This window comes from Xenopus tropicalis, chromosome 5 (assembly GCF_000004195.4).
Source record: "Xenopus tropicalis strain Nigerian chromosome 5, UCB_Xtro_10.0, whole genome shotgun sequence".
NCBI classification, from domain to species: domain Eukaryota; kingdom Metazoa; phylum Chordata; class Amphibia; order Anura; family Pipidae; genus Xenopus; species Xenopus tropicalis.
The window spans coordinates 95,794,670-95,820,712 of NC_030681.2; the positions used below are offsets into that span (position 1 = coordinate 95,794,670).

At 35.4% G+C, this 26,043-nt stretch overlaps 1 protein-coding gene across 1 annotated transcript in view; it reads left to right on the forward strand.

Moving 5' to 3' along the window:
* col21a1 (collagen, type XXI, alpha 1) overlaps window positions 1-26,043 on the forward strand; it is a 94,986-nt gene that overhangs the window by 53,474 nt on the left and 15,469 nt on the right. Inside the window, exons 11-20 of the mRNA XM_002934864.4 lie at window positions 4,677-4,730; window positions 5,767-5,820; window positions 6,169-6,222; window positions 8,866-8,919; window positions 9,536-9,589; window positions 9,682-9,735; window positions 13,305-13,358; window positions 14,546-14,590; window positions 19,232-19,285; window positions 25,460-25,513. Of these exons, the coding sequence (XP_002934910.1) occupies window positions 4,677-4,730; window positions 5,767-5,820; window positions 6,169-6,222; window positions 8,866-8,919; window positions 9,536-9,589; window positions 9,682-9,735; window positions 13,305-13,358; window positions 14,546-14,590; window positions 19,232-19,285; window positions 25,460-25,513 (531 nt within the window). The remainder of the gene's footprint in view (window positions 1-4,676; window positions 4,731-5,766; window positions 5,821-6,168; window positions 6,223-8,865; window positions 8,920-9,535; window positions 9,590-9,681; window positions 9,736-13,304; window positions 13,359-14,545; window positions 14,591-19,231; window positions 19,286-25,459; window positions 25,514-26,043) is intronic.

Sequence of the window (26,043 nt, forward strand, 5' to 3'; positions counted from 1 at the left end):
ATTTATAGCCACCTTTTTGGATTAAAATAAATGCTCCAAGGTGTTGTGCCATGGTCCAAAATAAAAGCCTTGTGATGTCCAAACAATATTTGCTCCAGTAAGTGCCTAAGAGCCCTAATGGTCCCAAGTTCTCCATTAAAAAAGAAAACTATCCCATAATATATCCCCAGACAACTGCAGGCTCAGGCTACAGTGAGACGTTCAAAGATGCTCCAAGTTCTGCATGGCAGGGCAGCACCACACAGGATCGTTGTTTCATGCCTTCACTTTTCATTAAAGCTAACCTCGGTCGGGAATAGGGTTTCCACCTGGCCAGTAATTCACCAGCTAGGGATGGCACCTGTATTACAATGTTCTGGCACCCTTTGCTCTGCCTATAACCCCACCAATTTCCTGGCCCCATCCACCGCCCAGCCTGCCCATTTCCCCACCCCTTACATCATAACCCTGCCCCAATATGATGTCACGATCCACCCCCTAACCCAAAGGACAGTATTATTGACAGAATAAGGTGGCAACCCTAGTAAGGAACAACTCTGCATGCTGCTTTCCTGCTGCCCTGCTGTCCAGAACTTAGATAGCAATTATGGTTTTGAAGTAATGCATCACATGCCAGAGACCACATGCTTTTTTAATAAATCTATATAAAAAATAGGTAATTTTGTTGTACAGGCCTTCAGATTTTCTGAAGCTTCTCCACTTGTATTTTGTACATTTGTTCTGTTCATGTAGGTAGGTTCGTGTAGGTAGGTTCGTGTAGGTAAAACCCTGACACTATACCCCCAGAATGAATACTTAACCAACAGATAGTATATAGTATGGTAAGTGACCTATTAAAGAATCATGCCAAACTGAAATATATATATCAGTAAATATTGCCCTTTTACATCCTTTCCCTTGAGCCACCATTTAGTGATGAGCTGTGTGCCCCCTCAGAGGAGATCACATGAGCAAAAATAATGCAGCTCTAACTAACAGGAAGTAGTGTGGGAGCAAAAGACAAAACTCTCTCCATTAATTGGCTGATGTGACCTAGCATGTATGTGTGCCTTGGCTTGTTTGTTTGCACTGTGAATCCTATAATCCCAGGAGGTGGCCCTCACATGTTAAAATGGCAATTTTCTATTTAGGATTACCCAATATTAGTAGCGGTAACGCTGAACACACCGGACGAGCAGGATATACTTCTAAAACTCAATCTTTATTCATCCATTTAAAATAAGGAAAACGCCTGACGCGTTTCGTACACAGATGTACTTAATCATAGGCAGGAAGTGAAGTAAGAACATGGGAGGTTTTTATAACAAAATAACGAAAATTCAAAATAAACTTAACTGTGATTGACATCTCAAAACCCAACCCACTTAACATAAGATTAAAGTAAAACTAAAGATCAAAAGTATATCCTGGATACAAAATAGCTAAAATCATTGATAAAGTCAAAACGAGTTAATATAAAGTTAGTCTAATAAAAATTAGAGTTAATCAAAGAAATCAAGTATGCAAATAAATAAATGCATAAGTATGAATTATGAAAGATTATGATATTTAATCAATGTAAAGTCAATATAAACAGGCTCTTAATTAAACACTCATATATACAAAATGTTATGGTTTAAACATAGCAGCTAACATCGAAAATAGAGTTCAAACCATTTGGATATCGTGTACCTAAACGAAAGATCCAATTGACTTCCAGCCGTAAAAGTTTCTCATATCTATCTGAGCCTCGTTCATCTAACAAAACTCTATCTATAACTTGTATCTGTAAATAGGATACTTTAGATTCGCAACATTGAACAAAGTGTCGAGATATGGGACTATGACTGTCTTTCGCTATTATGTGGCTAATATGTTCACGCATTCTGCATTTTAGTGCTCTAATTGTACAGCCCACATATTGGATGTTACAGTTTGAACAAGTCAAAAGATATACAACGTACTGCGTATTACAATTGGCATATGCCCACATATTAAAGGATCTGCCTGATACTGAACTCTGAAATGTAACGGACGGTATTATATATGCATATGCTGTGTGCCCCCTCAGAGGAGATCACATGAGCAAAAATAATGCAGCTCTAACTAACAGGAAGTAGTGTGGGAGCAAAAGACAAAACTCTCTCCATTAATTGGCTGATGTGACCTAGCATGTATGTGTGCCTTGGCTTGTTTGTTTGCACTGTGAATCCTATAATCCCAGGAGGTGGCCCTCACATGTTAAAATGGCAATTTTCTATTTAGGATTACCCAATAGCAGAAAGAGTTTTACATATGAGCTTGTTTAGGCAAAAACATTTTATAGAGACCTACATTGTTTGGGGGTATAGTTTTCCTTTAAGGCGTATTGCACACAAGGCATTTTATTAACTGAATTTCTTTTATATAAAAGCTTTATTTATGAGATATAATTAGTTTTGAGGTAGGGAACAGGAAAAAAAACAAGCACATTATGGGACAATGAAACCAAAAATCCATTGTGCCCTGTGCAGACACATGATCAGTGATGATTCTTTGCACATGCCCACAATCATTTGGTGCTGGGGATCATTGCAAAGAATAAATAAAGCCTACCTGGGGCAGGTGCATGTTACTAAACACTGGCCCAGAAGCCACAGGTTTGATTAGGATCACCGGGGGGCATTACCAGTGATTTAATTTCATTGGTTTCATCAGACATACTGATAGATTGGATGATAAATTCACCCCCTTCCCTTTCTAGAACAAAATATTTCTCCTTTGTTTTAAGTTTTGGAACTCAATCATGGGACTATCCCAACTCTTTTGTGTGCATTTCTCTCCTCTTTTAACCTTTTCTGCCATTTGTTCTTTTTACAACTTCCTTGGTTTCTTTTACATGTATTTTATTATTTTAATAATATTTTAATGGTAACTGTTCCAGCTGTGGTATGCCACCACTAAATGTGAAAAGTACTGTTTAATAATTGGAAAAAATACATTCTGGCCCTTCAGCTTGGCTTATTTTAAGAAGGAAACCCCTATCTTTCACTTTTGGAAATGTTCTGTGTCACTGTTGTTGCTTAGTTACAGCATGTTGGCAATATGAAAGGACATGTGGAATACATAAACATGCATTATGTTTGGGAGTAATACTAATCACCAGGAAGACAGTGTCCATTTTCAAATGCTAGCATGAAGAATATAAGAATGAATACAGGTATGGGATCTACTATCAAGAAACCTAGTATTCTTAATGTTTCAAAGATTAGCAATTATATACACCACAGGGTATCTTTTTAAATTATACTGTTAAAATGTACTCCTGTTATGAACATACACCACATGGGGCGTTATTATTTTCTAGATAGATTGATAGGTCGAAAGATCGATAGATAGATATGCACAGCAGGACTAATAGGACTTTGTCTATCTATTAATCTATCTATCTATCATCTAATACATCAAGAGATGTATTTTCATAAACATTTTCCATACAATTACCTATTTTGCAATGCCTTGCACTCTTGCAGTGTTGTGCTACTTTTTAAAGTGCCAAATATAGCTTCTGATCTGTATATAACTCAGTGTTCTGTTTTGCTCTTGGCAACCTAAAATGTAAATATAGAAATATGTTTCTACTTTGTTGTACTCCACCTCTGTAACATTGTTCCTCATTTAGGCCAATTACTGAAATTAGTCCCATTTTATAAAATCCTGCATTATTATATAGTATCTAAAATAATGTTATAACCTATAATTAGTGGTAATAAACATTAGACAATTTGCAGAGAGCACTTTGGTAGCTAGAAAAAAGTGAGGGTTTTCTGGGTAAGGGGTCTTTCTGTTATTTGGATCACCATACATCAAGTCTGCTAAAAAAATCATTTAAACATTAAATAAACTCAATAGGATTGTTTTGCCTCCAATAAGGGTTGATTATATCTTATTTGGGGTCAGGTACCTTTTTTTTTTTTTTTTTTTTTTAAAAAAGGTAATTATTTTAATAAAATTAAGTCTTTCTTTCTAAGCTTTCTGGATAACAGGTTTTTGGATAACAGATCCCATACCTGTACTAAATATTTACTGATAGATCCAGTCACTAAAAAACACTTAAATAATGGGTCATTAGGTTCATGGGGTACATATGTTTAACAAGTATGTGAACATTCCCCTATATCCCTTAACATGTGCCATTTAGGGGTTCATTTCTTTGTTGGGATTGTGCTCTGCTGTAATTTGTGTAAATCACAGCAAAGAATTGTAAATGCAGTTTATTTTTGTGATTTTGCTTTTTTGCTATGCTCTCTGTATTTTTTCCCATAACTGCACATTTTGTTTTATAGATCTGTATCTTGATTTTTTTTTCTTATCCAGAAAGATCAGATTTATGTTCAAACCATCTTCTATAGAATTTATTTTGAGCAAATAATTAAATGTTTCAAAAAATAATTTCTCTGTAATAATACTTTGAACTTGTAGTACGTGAATCCATATAGTGTCAACACTAACTGATGCATAATTAATGTTTAAATGTTTTTTTAAGTATAAAGGTATGAGGTTTTGAAAAAAATAAATGCTTACCTGAAAAACCCCAGATCACACAAATATTGGATAACAGATCCTATACCTGTAAATAAGTGACAACTATTATAAAGTTGAAGGACACATAAATAAAAACTACATTAGAAAATGTGATTTGATTTTTTACTTTTCAGGGATTTCAAGGAGCATCAGGGAGTCCAGGGATTCCTGGTTCACCAGGTGTGCAGGTAATGCTTTAGAGTCTTTAATATTTAATCATGATGGGTATTAAATAATTCCTACTGCATTGATAGCCTCAATATTCATAAGGGTGCTAGAGCCACATAGATACAATTCTCTTCTTTCAAACTGCTCCCCCAGAGAGTTGTGCCACACAATCCATGTAACAAAATATGAAAAGACACACTGTAAAATTAAAACACCAAGTCACTGTTCCCCCTTCTCCAGTAACTGCATTTTCCAGATATATCTTTTATTTCTAAAAGTGGCCATACACTGTGGCAAATTCGCCAAATGAGTAAAATTTCTCCTGATATGCTTAATGATTGGTTGGCCCTAGGACCAAATTATCTCATTCAAATGTCAGGTATATGGTCCACTGGGCCAGGGAGATCAATGAGCCGGTAAAAATCAAACTTGCCGTTCGAGATCTGGCCAATTTTAGACCAAATATTGGCCACGTTGGCCCATTGGCAGTGCTCTTATCCTGCTGAATTGGTCTGAAGGACCCGAATCAGCAGCTGAAATCTGTCCGTGTATGGTCAGGAGTCCAGTGTGTTTCACACCGCAGGAGTGCAGCATCTCTGTTGCCTGCCTGTGATAATGGGGGCTGAAAGTCTATGGCCATACACTTGAATTTGGGCAAAGAATGGCCCATTTTCCAAAAAATGCCTGGTAACCGGTTGTTCTGCCTCCCTTTTTTTTCGTGCTTTACTAATGGCAGACCGATGGTTGCCTATTATTTCCTTAAATGTAGCATTGGTTTTACTCACGTAATACAATCCACAAGGACCAATCACAATATAAACCACAATAGTAGATGTACAGGAGTGTCTCTGCAAAATTTTATACCATTTCCCAGTGTGAGGGTGGGGAAAGTCTGGCCAAACATTTACAGGCATTTACAGGTTACATAATCCAGGCTCCTATAACACCCAAGTTTCCATTGAGAGCATAACAAATATGCCATCAACTAATAATTAATATTACTTGTTACATTTTTACTGTCTAATTTTAACAGAAATGTAATTTGTTTATTTTTAGGGACCCCGTGGCTTCCCAGGTTTAAAAGGAAACACAGGTCAGGATGGCGAGAAGGTAATATTACATTTTACCCCATTTGTTCAGGAATGCATGTGGCATTGTAAGTTGATGTGGTGTTAATGTGACCATTAGATAAAGATACTTAGATATGGATGTCAATATTTAGATGAGGCTGGGTTAAGGTGTTATAACTAGAGTTATTGACTATTAGAGTTCTTGCATTTTAATTGACTAAAATCACCAGAGAGGTTGGATTAAAGGACAGATCATCAGGTTCACTGAATTATCCAATGTTATGGAAAAGATTTGTAAATAGTTGTTTGTGCATTACTTAATGTATTTAAAGAATACATTTTATACTATCTAAAGTATAAATATATATTGTTACATTTTTTTTAACAGGGAGATCGTGGAATGCCAGGATTCCCAGGGCTACATGGACAACCAGGTTTCAAGGTTGCTACACTTTTTTTGGTGTTCAAAAAGTTTACATATTCTAGCAAAAAAACTCTATTTACAGACATTAACTATTTAATATATAAGGGCTTAACATATGCACAGAAAATCTAAAATACATTTCTTTAGGGTGCACTTTAAAGGGGGTTAGTATTGGCCTCTTTGGTAACATAATTCACATAATAGAAGAGACAATCTTGCAATTGTAGGGACCTATAGGGTTAACAAACCCTATAGCTTTAAACCTTATCTTCTTTATTTCCATTGCTACTGGGCAGAAGCCCAGGTGTCTATTTTTCCTATCTGCATATTGAACTTTATTGGCCCATAGGTATGATCACTCCCTTGCCACATTTTAATATAGTCTTTGGTTAGGGGTGGCTCTTCCTTCTTGGCCTTCATTAGTTCACCTGTGTGGATGTTCTCCAGGAAGCCTGGGATCCACAAGAAGTGTTCCCAGAAAAAAGCCATCATCTCTAGTGAAGATGGGGAAGTTTAGCAAGTGCAGGATATATTTCGTTATAGCACTTTCTAAGAAAGTGGGTCAGATCAGAAATAATTAGAAAGAGAAGCTTTTTTGCTCCTGCCAGGAGAGATAGCTGGGGGTATTCTCCTTTACAGGCTCTGCTGCCTTAGTAAAGGGACTGCAGTAGAGATAAGGATATCAGGCTTAGACCACTAGAGGTAGAAACCCTAAGGACATTCTTTTACTACCCATGCTACTCTCCACAGTGGTGCATCTTTATTCTGCTTGCTATGCATTTAACAGCCAATCCATTGCTCTACATCTGCATTGTGAATATGTTGTGCTTATCCCTGTGGATCAATTGTCTTGGACAATAAAACCAGTTCTGTTTGAGTTTTCTGTAATAACTTTCCAGCATCCTTTATTTCATTTTTTTTGCAGAAGTAAGTTGTAGTTGCACTACCTCCCTATTGATCCTTCCACATAGCAAAGGCCAGTGTGTTAGAGTCAAGTGTACCCCATGCTCTATAACCATTTTTGTCATTGTCTGACACTACCAGGTGTCATTACTTGTCAAAGTGCATAAGAAAAGGAAACATTTGCAAGTTTATATATATATATATATATATATATATATATATAATATATATAGTCAACTAATTGCTATTGCTGTCTTTCTTTAGAGAAAGCAGCCTTGAACGTCCAACTACTGGAAGCACTAACACTAATCAAGCTTGGACTATATTTGCCAGCATAGATTCTTCCAGTTCTTGTGCCAAACCAAAATCTAAAAGCAACTATCCATGGGAATTATTGCCATTGCCAGAGAATATAATCACTTCCAGAGTATTCTGGGAAATTAATACTAGGAATATTAATACTGTTCACTGTTTAGATGCCCCATTTAGTGGTGTTTTGTTTTTTTTTACAGCTTTTTAGAACATCCCAACCTTAATTTGCATATTTCAGTGTGAGAAAAATCAAACTTTCCATCATTAAGAAACAAAAAATGGTCACGTTCAGTTGTTTAGTCACACAGTCATATGGGTTTGGATTTGGTTTGTTTGAAAATGAAGTATTCTGCTGAATGAAGGTTTGGCAGAAATCTGACACAATTTTTTGCATTTAAAAAAAAAATCTATGATCTTATAGATTTGATTTATTATAGATACACGTGTGTGTGTGATAAACGTGCAGATACATACATGGGGCAGGGATACTCCATATGAATGTAGTACAAACAAATGAAAAGGGGGTTTTAATTCATTTTTAAGTGCTTAGTTAAAAGAATAACCTACTATGTCACAGCTCTAATATTATAACAGCAAAAATGTTTCAATGAACTCAGAATTTGGCTGTGAAAAATTTTGTGGCAAAAAAATCGTTTTGTGGATTTTTTGCCGAAGCAAAATAGGACAGATTCGCTCATCACTATTAACCTGCCATGGTAATGGTTTCCTGTAATTGTCAGTCAATTTTGTTAAGGACCAGTAAAGGCCCAATGTGATTTTGTTTCTAAGGATGTGTCTACAGACTATAATAGAGTAAAAATCTAAGCCTTTTTGCAATTAATTCTGCATGCCACAGTTTGCAAAGAGTGCAACAGTAAGGGGCACATTTACTAACCCACGAACGGGCCGAATGCGTCCGATTGCGTTTTTTTCGTAATGATCGGTATTTTGCGATTTTTTCGGAAAATTGTCGTGACTTTTTCGTTACCAATACGATTTGCGCGAAAAAACGCAAGTTTTTTGTAGCCATTCCGAAACTTGCGCGAAACGTCGCCCCTTTTAAGTTAACGCTACGAAAAAAGGCGCGACTTTTCGCGCAAGTTTTAACGCTACGAAAAAGGCGCGACTTTTCGCGCAAGTTTTAACGCTACGAAAAAATCGGCAGATTTTGCGCAACTTTCGGAGTGGCTACGAAAAACTCGCGTTTTTTCGCGCAAATCGTATTGGTAACGAAAAAGTTGCGATAATTTCCGAAAAGTCGTAAAGTCGCCGAAAAAAATCGCAAAAAATACGAAAAAGTCGCAAAATGTTCGTTTTCCAATCTGAATTTTTCCAATTCGGATTCGAATTCGTGTCTTAGTAAATCAGCCCCTAAGTTCTATACTGGTGGTGATAGTTATTGCTTTTGCATAGAAATATTTATAATTAATATGTTTCTCTTGATAGGGTGAAATGGGACCTAGAGGAGACAAAGGAGATATAGGAATTGATGGGAAAAAGGTAATTATGAAAAATAATGTTTTTTCCTCATGTAGCCTTGCTATAATAACTATTCAGGGGGCACACCCCAATAATAGTCTGTAATTTTTTTATTTTAAGGACTAAAAACTCCTCTAGTTTTAGACTTGAGAATTACTATTCTAACTTGTCTGGTGGATTACCAAGTGTTTGTCCCATACAAGTTTGTTTAAAAATATACAATTAAAGTTAATATGAGATGCTATTCACATCTTCAGCTTCACAAATGAGTGTCTGTATTATGTACATCTATGAGAAATGTAGTTTTCACCTACCCTGTTACCATGGAAAATACATATATAGGATGTAGAAGGCATGTCTAGAAGGCATATGATTTTTTTGATGTTTTTAAAGGGGACTTTCCATGATACAGAGAATTGTATAAACAAATAATTACTTGTTTAAATGGGACTATGGAAATGGTATTGCTATATTTTGGAGCTTTCTAGGTAATGAGTTTCTGGATAACAAATGTATTACCTATACAGACTTGAAATACAATCTTTGCAGCAAAGATAAGGCATTTTAATGTTATTGAAGCAAGTAAAAAATGTATTACAAACTTCGTTTTACAAAGACAGTTTTTTAAATTTCATAGGGAAATAAAGGTGATAAAGGAAGTAATGGTGCAACTGGAAAACCTGGGAGACCAGTAAGTACACTTGCTTTTCATTCCTAACATCTGCTAACAGTCACTATTATCTTTTAACCCACCATTTTATTTTAATATGTATATTTATATAGGGAGAACCAGGATCATATGGGAAGGATGGAATGCCAGGATATCATGGAATAAAGGTAATATATATAATAACATGTGTATATATAACTTTTTTTAAAAAGCACTCCATGAATATGCAGCAATGTAGAAATGTACACAGAGGAAAGACAAAAATAACAAATAATAAATAATAAACAAGTAATAAATAAGTACAGGTACACAGAGTTTAAGTGTCATGTGCACAGTAGGAAGGAGGTCCCTGTCCCATAAAGCTTACAATCTAATCTGGTAAGTGGTTGAGGTTAAAAAAAGTCACATGTCCATCGAGTTCAACTTTTTTTTTTCCCAAGTGAAGCCTAAGAAAAAGCAAAAACAATCCTAATTTGAAAAATACACACACACACATTATATATATATATTATATATATATATTCAATTATAAATAGTAACTATCAAGATCCAGATTTTAAATACCAAAACACTGTGTTAATGTACAGTTTAAAGGAGAAGGAATGGCTACACCACTGGGTGGGTGCCAAAATGATATGCTTACCTTACTTTAGTTGCTTACCTGAAACCCCTGATCAGTGCTCCCAGCGTGTATGCGGGTGAGAGTTCCTTCTATGTACATGTGCAGGAGTATCAGGTAAGCGATTACAATCACCTGGGGGTGGGGCTAACATTTGTTCTATTGTTGCATTAGTGTGACCCTGATAAATATAAACATGTATTTAGTATTTAGTATTAATACCATTTTCACTTTATTCATGGAAAGTTAACATTTATTTAAAAAGTTGAAAAAAAAATGCAGCAGGACAACTAAATAAAAATAAACACTTTGTTCCTTAAATTTATATTATGGGGCACATTTATCAAAGTTCGAATGGGTACGATTACAAACATTTTGTATTTTTCTAATTTCTAGAACTTTGCGTATTTTCTACTATATATTCGTTAACTTACCTGACTTTTTTGTGCTTTGTGTCAATATGTGCGACAAAATCGTATTTCATACTACGAAAGTTTCATTATTCATTCAAAGTTCGGTATCGTGACTTTCCTTTGGCCAGGTTGCAGAGTGCCACTGAGTCCTATGGGAGGCTTCCAAAATCAAGCACTGAAGGTTCAAAGTCAGAAAGGTTTTCGCGCCATTTAGGATTATTCGGATACAAAAATTTCATAACTTTCAGATCGTACCATGATATTTTTGTATGACCACAATACTAATTAACGCACATCAGAAATTATCGTATTAAATCAGAATTTTTGCCAATTGTACTTCTAAACATCCGAAATTCGGACTTTGATAAATCTGCCCCTATGTGTTCATGCAGCCATTGATATGAAAGGTGGGTGTGGATATATTTTGAAATCCATAGGGGCACATTTACTTACTCACGAACGGGCCGAATGCGTCCGATTGCGTTTTTTTCGTAATGATCGGTATTTGGCGATTTTTCGGAAAATTGTCGCGACTTTTTCGTTGCCATTCCGAATGTTGCGCAAAATCTGGCGATTTTTTCGTAGCGTTACTACTTGCGCGAAAAGTCGCGACTTTTTCGTAGCCTTCGCACCGTGTACGAAAGATTCGGATTCATTCAAGCTTCAGTATGGTGACTTTTCTTGGGCCAGGTTGGAGCTGCAGGGTGCCATTGAGTCCTATGGGAGGCTTCCAAAATCATGCTAAGTCTGAAAGTTTCGCCCGCCGCTTACGAGCGCTCAATACGAAAAAGTCGCGACAAGATACGAGCGCATCGTAATGGCTATGAAAAACTCGCGTTTTTTTGCGCAAATCGTATTGGTAACGAAAAAGTCGCGACAATTTCCGAAAAGTCGTAAAGGCGCCGAAAAAAATCGCAAAAAATACGAAAAAGTTGCAAAATGTTCGTTTTCCAATCGGAATTTTTCCAATTCGGATTCGTGGGTTAGTAAATGTGCCCCATAGAGTTGGATTCCATAAAATGGATATTTTATGCTCACCTGCAAGTCGGATACATTTTCTTTTCACATCTGCTTTAGCTCCATATTCCTGGTGCTGCTGAAATGTTCTGCTTCATTTAAATTAATGGAATTCAAATATTTGAAAGTGCAGAGAGACACATTAATAGAGCGTTAAGTGAATGTGTATAAAGAATGTATTGAGAATGCATTGACACAAAATTATTTAAAGAAATGCCCGGCGCTCATGGTGGGACATTGCATGCTTTCAAAATGTAATTATCTCTGTATGAAATAATTAATTTGAAGTTCTAGTTGCCAAAACTGGCACTGGTTTAAACAGCACTTAACAATGTCTGATTGTAATTTTTTGTTGTATGCATATTCCAGCAAAATAGCTGTGCCAAATGTCTGTATGCAATTCACTGAAAACATGTGTTTCTTGTTTCACATCTTTATAAATTGTAGGTGCTAATAAATACTCAGCAGTTGTATATTATAACATATAGACTTGCATTTCAACTCAAAAGCTATCTTACATAACTTACATTTTGTTGGCTTACTTTTGAACAGGGAATAATATACTACGAGATTTCTAAATAAACTACAGGACAACCCCCCAGTGGGAGAGCTTGTGGTACATGTTTGTGCCTTCAAACCCATAATTCATTCCTGGCAGTACCTAAATTTGTCAGCTTGGGAGAAAATGTGCAAACATTAATATTCTGAAGCAGCAATTGTTTGCAAATGTGTTTTGATACCTTTTTATTTCCCTTACCTTTGCTATCAGTTCAGAAATGTTATTTGCTCATTTATCAGGGGATCTTATTTTTAAATGCAGTAAAAGCATTTTATTTTTAAATCCTAGCATTTGCATGCTTAACCATTTTTTCGTTTAGCCATTTTTGAGTATAGTAAACTGTTTTTGCCTGGTAGTCTGGTATTTATCACACATTCATTCTTGAAATTCATTCCTATGAAACTTCGAGTGTGATGATCTCCTTATTATCATTTTACAGAACTGTAAAAATGCAGATCACGGTGTTTATCTGTTTGAAATAAACAGTTCTACTGTGCCTGACAGCTGTAAATGTCCCCACATGTAGGCACACCCCTTCTGTTTCACCCAGCACTTACTTCCTGGGCCCTGTTAATGGCATGTGCACTGTTTGGCACTCACACTCAAGCACCTGGGACCTATGTTCCTTCTAATCATGGGCATCCACATATAGGGGCAAGGAGGGGAATTTTGCTTGATGACTTTGCCCCCCCCCCCCCATCTCTAATTTCTTTTTGGCTGTGTGTGAAAATTCTTTGTTCATCCCACAAAAATATTTGTGTTCTGGTTTAAAAGTGTATGTGCATGCACATGGGTGCACAACTTAGAAGGAACAGTGTCTAGAACCTGAATTTCTGACTGCGATTTTCACACCTACAATGTGATATACTGTACTCTGCTTAGCCCATATTTTAATAGAGAATTATCTTTATGATTCAGAAAACGGACCGAATTCAGTTTGATGGGAACAACTTTTGGTTAGAACAATCTGAATTTAGGAGATTTTCTGTATCTTATTGAAAATGTAGGAATCTGTGTGAATTTTCCAAAGTTTGAACCCCATGCGATATGTGAATTCTGTGGCAAATGAAGAGCCATTTATGTATATATGTACACTGAAATGTAATACACTGATGTATAATTTCTTAGGGTGAAGAAGGAAAACCAGGTCCTCCAGGAATGGAAGGTCTCCGTGGATTACCTGTAAATAATGATATTTTTTAGAGAAAATGTTTTCCACTTACCCAATGTCTTAATTTTAGAAGGTTACATGTGTGTTTTTGTGGTTTATTTAATACCCAATACATACTGGAGGTAGAGTTTTCTAACCACAATTACCACTACGCATGTCATGATTTGCGAATTATACAATGAAGAGGAAACTATTTCAATTATTTTATATCAGATTGCGATTGTAAGGATCCATTTTACTGAAGATTACTTACTAACAGTAATGGCTAAAGCATGCAGGGCAATTTGACCACTTCTGTAATCAGGTGGAAAACAAGTTGCATGAAAATGTTCCTTTCCACTTGCTTTAGACAGAAGGTTTTAAAAGAAACGAAAGTGGCCACCCAAGGTATTAAACATTTTTAGGGAACAATTAGCTAGGTTTTTATACATTTGAGACGGAAAATTTGGATTATATAGTTTAGATAGATTACTATGGGATGCACTGATAAGCAGATGGGGCAACTTTATGGTTTGTTTCCACCCGATTTGTGCTTAGCTTATGAGTTTCTATACACCAACAAGGACTATTATGGTGTACACATCTTTTCTCTGAGCACCCTTTTCCGATATCTGTGTTTTGTCTGTCAAAAAAAACGTTTGCACTTGTGTGTTTTGTCTTCTGTTTCTGTACACTCCCCTGCATAAGAATTTTTCAATACTTTTTTCTTATGTTGGGTGGTGCCCTCTTTCACAAATACCCCTGTCTAGGTATGGCTGGTTCTCTTTTTTATTACAGAATAGCAGAAAGACCATCTCCCATAGATTCCATTTTTATCAAATAAATACAATTTTTAAAAACAATTTCTTTTTTCTCTGTAATAATAAAACAGTACCTTGTACTTGATCCCAACTAAGATATAATTAATCCTTACTGGAAAGGAAAAAAAACCTACAGGTATTGGATTTAATCAATATTATAATAAAAATAATAATTTTTTAAAGTAGATCCAGGAGATCCAAACTACAGAAACATCCCTTATCCAGAAAACTTTAGGCCCAAGCATTCTGGATAAGAAATCCCATGCCTGTATTATTTTTCCCAACACCATTAAGAAATGTAATTATGCCGCAATGAAACACAAAACACCTATAATGTTGTAATGTGTACAACATGTATAATATGTGTTGTAAGAATAAATATTTTTTTATCATTTAAGGGAATACCAGGAATTCCTGGAAATGATGGTGCAAATGGAATTAAGGTATGTGACTCTGGTATTTCGGGACTTACATTTAAAGAAGACTATGGGGGAGATTTATCAAGACATGAACGCTCGGAGCGTTCATCCGGTTCACCAATATGATATTATCGTGACTAATGCGATTTTTTCGTAAGCATTTTTGTGATATTTGAGATCTTCAGAAATTTTCGTTTCCAATCCGAATTTTTCCCATTCGGGATTCAAACTAGTGTTTTGATAAATCTGCCCCACTGAGTATAAATTAATCTTGTAATCTACTTGATAAGCAAATCTTCTAGATGCAAAAAATACTTCTAGCTGTCTTTTAGAGGCTTTGCTTCCAGATTTTGTTTATGGAAGGGTGCAGATTTTATGATTTTTTTTTATGATTGCAACAGCCTTCTGCTACATGGTTACACTGACATCTTCCAATGCCAGTTACACAGTAGGAGCCCCATACTCCTGTATCATCACATTGCTGAAAATATTGTTTACATACGAAGGTCGAAAATGGAAAAAAAAATTGTCACTACTGTTGATAGTTGCATATTTTATGTTGGTACACATTCCTTTAAGGTTAGGAACACATGTAACAGGCCTTTTAAACCATATATGTGTTTTTCATATCTGGAATATGTATATTTGTGTGTGCAGGATTATAGTGGTTTTTAATTAAAGGCAAAGGAAAGGTAAAAACTAAGTAAGTTTCATCAGAAATGTCCATGTAAATACAGTCATAACACTTACAGCACTGCTGCATTTGTGAAAAGAAATGCCACATTTTTCTGTACACACGATCTTATGTGTCAGGCTACCTTCTGTTAAAAAAATCCTTCAGGGCATGGCACAAGTCTGCTCAGTTTGCTCTTCTCTCCTCCTCCCTTCTCCTCCTCTCCCCTCCCCTCCTTGCTGTAATCTGAGCAGGGAGCTGTTCCAGGGAGCAGGGTACAGGCAGGGAAGTGACATCAGACCAAGTTAAAATGGCAACTGATATCTTAAACAAAATGCCTCAGTAGTAATTTAAAATGAATTCTTTATTTTTTTAACCATAGTAAAGTTGTTGGACATACAGTAATCTTTTTTTTTTTTGCATACTTTTTTACTCATGAGTGTTTTTGGAGAAAAACGGAGCAAAGACAAATACTATATCAGAGATACATACAACATATATATTTTTAGTTTTATGTCCTTCCCCTCTTCTTTGCAATTCATCTTGAGCTGAACCTTCCTATTTATTATTAGCTGACAAATAATATCTGTCACAATATATGGCATGGCATTACTGATCCGCCCATATAAACACACTACAGCTGTTTGCCATCTATGTCACATAGTTGACTTGCCTGACCTGGTCCAGGTGGGTAACTTACAGAAAGGGTTCATGTAAAAGTGAGGTATACATGGGCATGCTTTGCCTTTTCTTTTTGTACAAAAAATGTAATCATTATCTTTTGTAAGCACCAACATTAGAATTTTTTGTATACATCTTCTAGAGTATGAGGGATGACAGTTCCTGCTCAGTTGCTGCTTGTAGTCATTCCCCATATGCATTTATATATTGTTGCATATTGCTGGTTGTTTTAGTAGTTCTGTGTTTTAGCACTGCAAACTGTAATGAGGTCTTGTTTACCAATTTTTGTATTGATTTTATCACTGTACAATTAACTTGTTCATTTGTTACAAACAGCTTTGTACAGAATATAACAGTAGCAAAAAATGTTAAGTAAAATGACACAATGAGGAAATTACAATCAGTTAATGAGTATAATTAAATGCTTGAAAGCCTAAAGGCTGAAGGAGTGTGTGAAACTATTTGGTAATACGAGGGGGGAATCTTATTAATATTAAGGAAGTTATAAAAGAAAAGGGCATTACTTGATAGTAAATGTTCGTTTGAAGCTAAGGGTGAAGATATATGGGAACTTCAGTTGCAGAAAGATTAATGTTGTAGTTTGGAGTCAGATTCTGGAAACATCTAGACGACAATATAAGGGATAGCAGATGAGTGTCTGTGATTGAGCTGATGAATCTTGTTGGAATGTTTGTTTATTGAGGTTGGCAGGAAAATATAGTAACAAGGAGGCGTATGAAGTTAAGTTTGCTGCATGAAATAAAGAAGCTACAAGAAAAGGTGGACAGTATGGACTTATTTATAGCTTTAGAGTGTTAGCCATAGAACAAAACCAGAAAATTTAGAGTTGGTGATACCATTTATTGGCTAACTAAGTAGATTACAAAATTGGACTACTTACTGCACATCCCTGCTGCAGGCATGGTATACACAGAAACTAAAAAATTCATACAAACTAGCACAGAGTAAAAAAACTGTAACCCTATTTTGGCTGGAAAATGTCCAGCTAGATGGTACAGAGCACGGATACACATGACTCATAAGACGGGCCTTCAGTATAGGGAAGAGTGTGCTTGAAAGGTGTTGCGTAGCCAAAGGTAGTAATAATAAGAATAGGATGCCAGAGGTTCTTTGCAACCAACTAGAACTTGATTTATTTGTCCAAGACAAAGTAAATATGCAGGATGAATACGCACAGCAATGAGGTAGTACAGTGGAATATCAGGTGCAGTCAATATTAATGCAGAGTGTTGTCGCACCACCTTGGAGATGAATGTGGGAAAGTCCCAATGGTTTCCACCTTAAATGGCCCAGATCCCTATAGCTGACTTGAATCAGGGAGCTAAGCTATGCCTGAATTCCCTGTCGCTACTGCGGTCCTTTCACTAAGGCAGGAGAGCATTGTTTTCCTAGTTCTCCTAGTTGAGGCACACAACTGCTCTTTCTAAATAATGCTGAACTTTCTCATGCTCTCAAAAATAGATAACGTGCACACTGATTTATCCTCATGGGTCCTTGCTCCCCTACTCATCTTAAGATTCACGTCTAGAGCTATGGCTTTCTCCTAGGCTCAATGCTTCTAGGTTAAGTTGGTCAAGGCTCCCTGGAACACAAGCTTTTGATGGAAACCCAAAGAGGAAGTGCCCACCTCCTGCCTGACACTATATTGCAGTGTGCAGGATGTGGTCATCCTATCTATGGGCCAATAAATGCACATATGTAAATAGGAGAATTGGTAAAATGTACTTCTGCATAGTAACAGCAAAAGTAGGAAGTGATAGGGAATAAGGCCAGAGTGATTGTTAAGCCTATGGGTCCCTACAAAACTGTTATCAATCTGACAAGTATTCTGAGTGTAAAATGCCCAACTACAGGGTTATATATGTGGGACAAACATTAAATCAGTGGATGCCCTCCCACAGATCCAACATGAATTGTTGGAGAACAGATCTCCCTGTAGCAGCACACTTCTGCAGCAATGACCACAGTACTGATGATCTTTGAGTCACTGTACAAATGGGCAACTTTTAAACTCAACAGGAGCGGAAGGAATGGGGATATAAATTTATGCAGAAATTCAATACCCTATAGTGCAGCCTTAAGAAGGACAAACGTTTTTACTAGATATGAATATAGCTAATAATATAGTTAATAATAACAAATGGCTCTAGAATGCAACCTGTTAATCCAACTAAGCCTTTCCCAATGGTACATAGATAATACTGATTACAGAAGCTGCTACTATCAGCCAGTATAGAATTATAGTATTTTAATTACAATGGATTATGCTATTATATTCATTCTATATTATATTTCAGTGATCTGTCACTATCTGCAAGTCTGCAGTTCTCCCAGTGTCTTCATTTCCTCTGGGTACTTTTTATATTTTCTGTGAAATTCCCTCCTCATGGTTGATTGGTTTATTTGTTCTTTTGCTTATATGGTTCCCCTGAAAACATCCTACATTTTGTTCAGATGTTTACAGTGTAATCTAAAATAGGATTCTAGTAGATTTGGTATGGACTTACTCAGTAAGAGAAATTAAACATGGCTGATGATGAGCAATTCTAGAAATTAAATGAGAGGTAATATGTACCAAAGTATGTGATACTCATAGTTTGTCAGGGATTTAATCTTTTGTTTAGCAATTTGACTGCTATTGAATCCATTTGACTGCTATTGACTGTATAGTTTTGAAAATAAGTGTTGTGTCTTTTGTCAAGCATTACTTTTTGGGTTACTATTTCAATTATTTGATGTTATCAGAATAATAAAAATGTTATATATATATATATATATATATTTGTGACTTTGTGTATACTTGAGCCAAAGTTTTATTCCATGGTGATAAGATTTAATTTGTTTCTTTTTTTTAGAATGCCTAAATATAGGCACTATATATGTATATATACTGTATATATTGAACCAGGGGTGGCCCTCTGCTTCAGTTTTCATCTTGGGTGCAGGGTAAATGGTTTAAAGTATTGAAAAAAAGATCCCCAGGGGACTGAAACATAACTTTGGCTGTTCATGTGTTTTTATTACATAATTGTTTTATACATAATTTTTTTGGCATAAACTCGTGTTGCTGGTTTATATATATATATATATATATATATATATGAGAAAGATTGTTTACACATTTTACTATTACTATTATGTGGTGGATTGAAAAGGTGGTAACAGATGGATTGCAATGCAAATATCATTATTCTGTAAAATAAAAAAAATGACATCTAATGTTCCTATATGTATAAGGTACTAAGATGATGTAGGACATAATTATTGATTAAAGCCCATTAATCTTACAGGGTGAAACTGGATCTCCAGGAGAACCAGGTGCCAGAGGACCCCCTGGAGCTCTCGTAAGTTGGAACTATATCTAGCTGGTATTTCTTAAAATGTAGCATAAATTTAATGGAGATCAAAGAAGCCATGAAAGTATAAAAAAGCAACATTTTGCAGGCCTACTTTCTCTTCTTTAAACTATTATGTCAGTTTGCACAATTCTGAATGCTTGCATTTACTGGCATTAGACAAGAGACACATTGGGCACTGTTTTAAGTTACTTTAATAATATGTTTCATTTCCATTAAAAAAACTGTTTTGTGAAAACCGTGGAACATGTGGCAGAGAATGCAACACATATTTAAGCAATAAGAAATACCCATGGGGCTTCTTTTATAATTATAATAAAACATTAAGATTACTATAAATTTCCTCTTCCTGCCTACTGCCTGTCTCTGTTAAGTGTCCAGATCTCAAATAAGAAACATCTAGGTTTAAAACAACATTATTGTGAACATTAGAATTGATTCTTTTCTCTGTTGCAGATATATTCTTCAATATATTTTCTGCTCTTCATTAAAAAACAGATGGAAGGAAGGTACATAAAAGGTGATAGGTGGAGAGCAAAAAGATAGTAGCGGAAATTATAAGAATCCTGGTGTGGGTAAAAGTGCAAAGGAGATGGGCCAAAAACATAGTTTTCATTTAAAATAGTAAAATACACTTCAAATATCCCAAGCCAGGCCAATAGTGCCAGCAAAACAGTCCAGCTACCCAAAAAATATTTAAGGTTAGGCTTCTCCTGAGAGTTTTAGGATTAGGATCTTTCTGAATGGTTTCATCATAAGGAATTTCCCGAAGGCAACTGAATGACTAATCCAACACACTCTGTTCTGAAACTTTAACTCTTCTTTCTACAACCTTTAATATTGCTTTATTCTGAAGACCATTTAAAGGTTTACAAGAAGAGGACAACTGAACTAAAAGAAAGCTAAATGACATTGTCTACCTGGCATACATTTATACAAGGATTTAATATACACAATTTCCAGTATAAATTCACATCACCCTAGCTATACTGATAAGTATATCATTATTTATCACTTTATCACCAAGGATTTATAGACTATAATGTAAATATAAGGTAAAACCCACAATAACAATTCTTTATTTGAGCAATTCCTGGCTGTGGTACTGCTTCAGTGCACAACTAAAATGTACCTGAATGTACTTGTGTGGTGCCAGAGATTCATCAATTGTTCAGTTCATCTTTGGGAAGGAGATCTGCCAGGAAGCACTTTGTTAGGAAGGTACAGAGTGAAAGCAAGGAGGACTACAATAGAACTACAAGGAGGAATACAATACTTTTCCATAAAATATGTCCATGGTCAGTTATTTAGAGTTTAAACACAGGCTTTATTTGCTATCATACAATAAATCTGCTAAAGAGTTCAGCAGATACAATAGCCCGTTTTTTTTTTTTTTGTGAAGATCCTTAACAACAATAATTTATCTTTTAAACATTTTGGAACATTTGTTTAGCTGTTTCAGCTATTTTTGGAAGGGAAAAGTGGATGGAAATAGCAATAAGGAAAAACTACATTGAATCCAGATGCAATATGAGGTTGGGAATTCCCTTTTGGAAAATATGACTTTGGAATAAATTTAGTGTATTCCAAATTATTCTTGGAAGTAACAGTTTCCGAGGGAAAAAAACATTACTGATTTATGGATGCTTTTTAGAACAATTTAAAAACTATTTAAGAAAAATATTTTTTGCAAGTAATGGTGATATATACAGTATTAACACGGGCAAAAAATAGATTTTATTTTTATATATTTTGCATGCAAAATATTTGCCAATGTAATGGTGTTGAAACAAAAGCTGTAGGTGCAGGGCCAGATACTAGAATGTTAAGTGCATTATTATTTATTGAGCTAAACAGGGAAAACAGGGAAATTGAAGCTTTTGAAGTTTTTGGTCCTTGCAAGGTACATAATTTGATCACCAGTGCACAGATTAAACCCCAACACAATGGACTGTTGTTTATATAAAAGTTCCAACAGAGTTTTAAATGAAAGGGTGCATTGTATACTGGTAATCTAATTTTAAGGGTGCACCCTAGCTTGAACAAAGATAAAAAAAACTACTGAAGGTTGTGTTTACTAGTGATGAGCAAAAAACTTTGTCAGGCATGGATTTGGGGCCAAACTCCACATTTTGCCATTGGCGGATTTTTCGGTGCAGAAAACACGCAGAGTGACAAAAAAATTGTTGCACATTACATTTTTTTTGACATGCAACAATTTTTTTTGACTTGCAACATTTTCGCATTTTGCTAATTTTTCCAAAGTGTTGCCAATTTTTCCATTTTACGGTGAAGTGACAGATTCACTCATCGCTAGTGTTTACTAACATTGGAGATAAATATACAGTCAACAACAAGTTATATAACAAAAGCAAAGGTCTGATCGGTTGCTATGGGCAGCATCACTGGTGAAATTTATCTCCAATGTTAGTAAACACGGTGCTAGTTGTTAAAGTACTAAGCATGCACCAAATACAAGATCCAATTCTAAATTCAAAGCCCTAGCAATTTTTGCAGTATTTGGTGAAATCTTTGGTGCTCAGCCAAACAGATGCCAACCCTTGGCTTGGACAATAGAAAACAAAAATCAAAACTTTTCTTCAGGCAAGGAAATTTGATTTTCCTCAGATTTAAATATGTAAATTAGGGTTTGGATTCAGTTCTCTGTTTTGTGGAATCTTTTCAAGAGGATTCGGTATTCTGAGCATTTACTGCTAATCAAATCAGGTACAATCTCAGATTGCTGTAACTTCTAAGTGAACCTGTTGCCAAAAATTGATTTACTTTTGCCCAAGTATGTGAAGTAATGTAGTTTTAGTTAAAAAAAAAAAAATCTTTAGTTCAGAAAAAGCTATTGTGACTTTTTACACTTCTAATACTTTTCAGGCCATCGTCTTACACTAAAAAAAGTGGGATAATGTTATGCCAAACTCTATCAGTCTAACCATTTTTTAAATATATTGTTATATATTTAATTGCGGTTGGCAAGGGTCTATATCTGCTGAACTCTTGAACAGATATCTTGATAGCAAGTTATGCTTGACCTTAAAATCTAAAAAACAGACCTTGTTCATATATTGAACGTATCATGGAAAAGTGTTATAACCCTTCAGACATTCACTCTGTACTCTTCTTATAATGTTCTTCCTGACTTTTTTCAACAGATGTTGTGAACTAAGACAACTGAATCCCTAGCACCACACACCTAGCACCACACAAGTACATTCAGGGGCTGGTGACACAGGCATGAGTAATGTTCATATAGCACAGCACCTTAAGGGTCATATCATTTTAGTTCCAAATGTCTGATGCACTGAAGCAGTATCAGAGAATCAGAGCCAGCAAATCAGGGTCTTTAAACTGATCACAATTCTTGAACTCATTTTCCTCAAGATAGCCCCTGGACACAAATGCAAGAGCACTAAGGGGTGCAAGAGTGGATCAAAAATCCAGCGCTCAGTGCAAAAAGCAGATTGAGATTCCCCTCTGAATGACCAAAAGTCAGGTGATCTGCTAAAAGAGAAGCACCAGGGTGCCGCTTTAAAAAGGTGCAAGGTATGAGGTGGGAGTGAGGGCTCCTTTTGAATCTAGCACGGCCTAATGCTGGTTGCACTAGATTAAAAGAGCAATCCGCAGAGGCCTGTGCACTTTGTAGTAGTCAAAGTACAAAAACATGTTGGAATGTGGCATGGGGCAGTATAAATGTGCTCCCAAATGGTTATTTTCCTTCCATACCCCATTTTTATACTACCTTTTTTTGTGTTAGTCATTGCATACTCATACTGTGTTTCTAAGATTTTTTACATTTCCTATGCATAAATAATAAAGACAAGTATATAATATTTATATATAAGGTATTATATTATTCACTTATTGTTATATAAATATCTTATCATTTTATCAGTACAGTTGAAAGTGGAGTTAAAAAACATGTAAACCCCCCACAAAAAACTTTAATTAGTGAACAGCCTCTTTGAAATATTTAAATACCTGCTACTCCAGTTATTAAAAGGTTAATATTAAGGCTGCAGCATCCCCCTTTTTTTTTCAACTGTGTTTTTATTTATTTTTCACATTTAAAACACATGTACAATATTTAGAGAAAATCAGGCATCTTTTTTTTTTTAAACTTATATTTTATTGAAGTTTAATACAAAACAGAAGCAAAAGGTATTCACAGTTTTATACCATGCAATAATATATATAAATGTCTAAGAGATTCTGCAGGTACACTACAGTCTGTATAACTATGTTATGAACATTCTTATGTTTATTCGGAATCATTTGTATTCTTTTAACGTAATTTGATAATGAAATGGTTACATCTTTTAAGTTGCCGTGATTCCTAGAGGTAAGCAATAAATGGTATGATAATATGTGCCAATTATGCATATGAGAGAGAATCGTTTTTTATAGAAATTGAAAATAATATATCAACTAATGTGACTTAAAACATAGTTCAATATGTTGTAACCATATGCCATGTCAAATGTACAGAATTGGTTGGGTATGCTTATTTATTAGATAATCATTGGGCTGATGGGAGTAGTTCCCAGGGGGTCCAAACTTTGAGGAATTCAGGTACCCTGTTTTGTAAGTAAGCAATTCTATATTCAAAGTCCATATTACTGTTTATTTTATGGTAAATTTCTGCCCAACTGGGGATAGTGGATGTTTTCTACTTAGATGCTATAGCTATCTTTGTTATAGTCAAGATATGATTTGCTAGTTTCCGCTGTGACTTCGTAAGACCATCTGAGGTGGAGGTGTATTACAAGAATTGGCTACCCTAAATAAGCTGATCCTAGGCAGCGGGTCACTAAGTACTATACTACAATTATTCAGGAAGGGCATCAGACCCTGCCTCTATTTTTAGTCTTTTCAGTATCTAAAACCCTTTTAGAATGGGACATATAGAGATGCAAGATTTACTTCATTGTCTGAAAGCTCTTTTTTCTTTTTTTTTTATGTGGGCCAGAGTTTCCAATTGAAAATAAAAAAAAAATTGGACAAATACAACAATAACTGCAAGGGTCAGAATCTCCCTAAGCGACATGAGTAATGATTTGTAGCACCTGTCGGAATCTTTAGCCTAGTGTGTTCTACTTGCCAATAAAATGACTTTCAAACAAATCATATTTGTAACTCTGTTTAGCTTAGAATGCATTGGAAATAAAATGAAATATCCCTACTGCTAAAATATGACTAGCAGACTGTAGATATATGACTACCCTTACATTAAATCGATAAAACAAAAACTCAGGAATAACCAAGGTGATGGAGGATTCTGGAGATTATTCTTCATCCAAATAATATTTTCCATTTGGCACAGTAAAGGGTAAAGGTTCATTAATTACTTCTTCATATTTTGTTAATTTATATAGATAGTAAGGTTGAAAAAATACCATAGTCCATCACGTTCAACCCCTCCATACAAACCCCAGGGCACATACTGTATATACAGATAGACCTATCTGTACACTCACATATATAGACTATATATACAAGTACCTATTCTAATTGTAGATTTTAGTATGACAATAGCCTTGAATATAATAATTGCCCAAGGTATCATCCAGCAACTATTAAAGGCATTAATAAAATTTACCATCACAACTCGGAACCTCACTGCCCTCACCAAGAAGAACAACCTAGACTGCTTGATATGAGAGTTCTGGTACTCTAGTCAAAAGGGGTGGTCTCTGGTGCACTGATTTATATTATATTATATTATCATATCAACTGGCAGAGAAAATAGAAATACATGTCATTCACCTTTCTATAAGGAGTTAGCACTTCCAAAATTCCCCTTTAACATGGAAAATGTATTTTAAATTATGGTCTGACAACTGCATTGTAATGAATTATGCATATCTGCTTAGCTTTTACATTGAATATTACTGTAAATAGAAGCAATATCGGGTAAACTCTGCATGCACTAAATTGTAAATAAACAGCAGTGATAATCATAGTTACTAGTCCTTAGCCAAGTAGATAGTTAATTGTTCACATTGCCCCCAGTTAAATATTGCACAGCTATTGCTGATATGCCAATTCATGTGAGGATTGCAGGGTTACTCTGCCAATCAGAAGTCTGTCAGTAACAGTAGACACCAAAATGTATTGATCATTTTTTAAGAGATATTGTTTTTCATATTTTAGGGAATGTCAGGACCCGAAGGCTTAGCTGGCCCACAAGGACCCCTGGGCCCTAAGGTAAGACTTAATATTATAAAACATTTAATGTGCTGCATGGGAAAAGAGTAGGAGCCAGTTAGGAGATGATAAAAAAAGAAAGGGTAAAAGTTGTGCAAATATATCATCAAAACACCATGTACTGAGGGGTCATTTATAAACTCCTAGGCAGATTACTCACAGTTTTACACTTTTCACACTGCCTACCCTCCTTGCACAATTGCAGTAGATATCTGCACTTTATTACTGAACACAGAGACCTGCAGCTGCCCTAAAGAATATAGCACTGACTGCAACAGATTTTTCATATGACCTGGTAACCTTGCCATATTCCTCTCTAATTGGTCACTTTAAAAGATATTTAGTAGATTAAAACCATTTATAGTGTGTGTGACCATATATTTTCACCATTTGTAACTAAACATATTATTCCCTAACGATAAATGTCTGTTTAGATATCTACTAGCACTACATTTGGGTCTTAATTACCACTCTTTGGTTTCTGTGGAATAAATAGCAACTGGGGATCTCAGGTTATTACAAAGGAAACT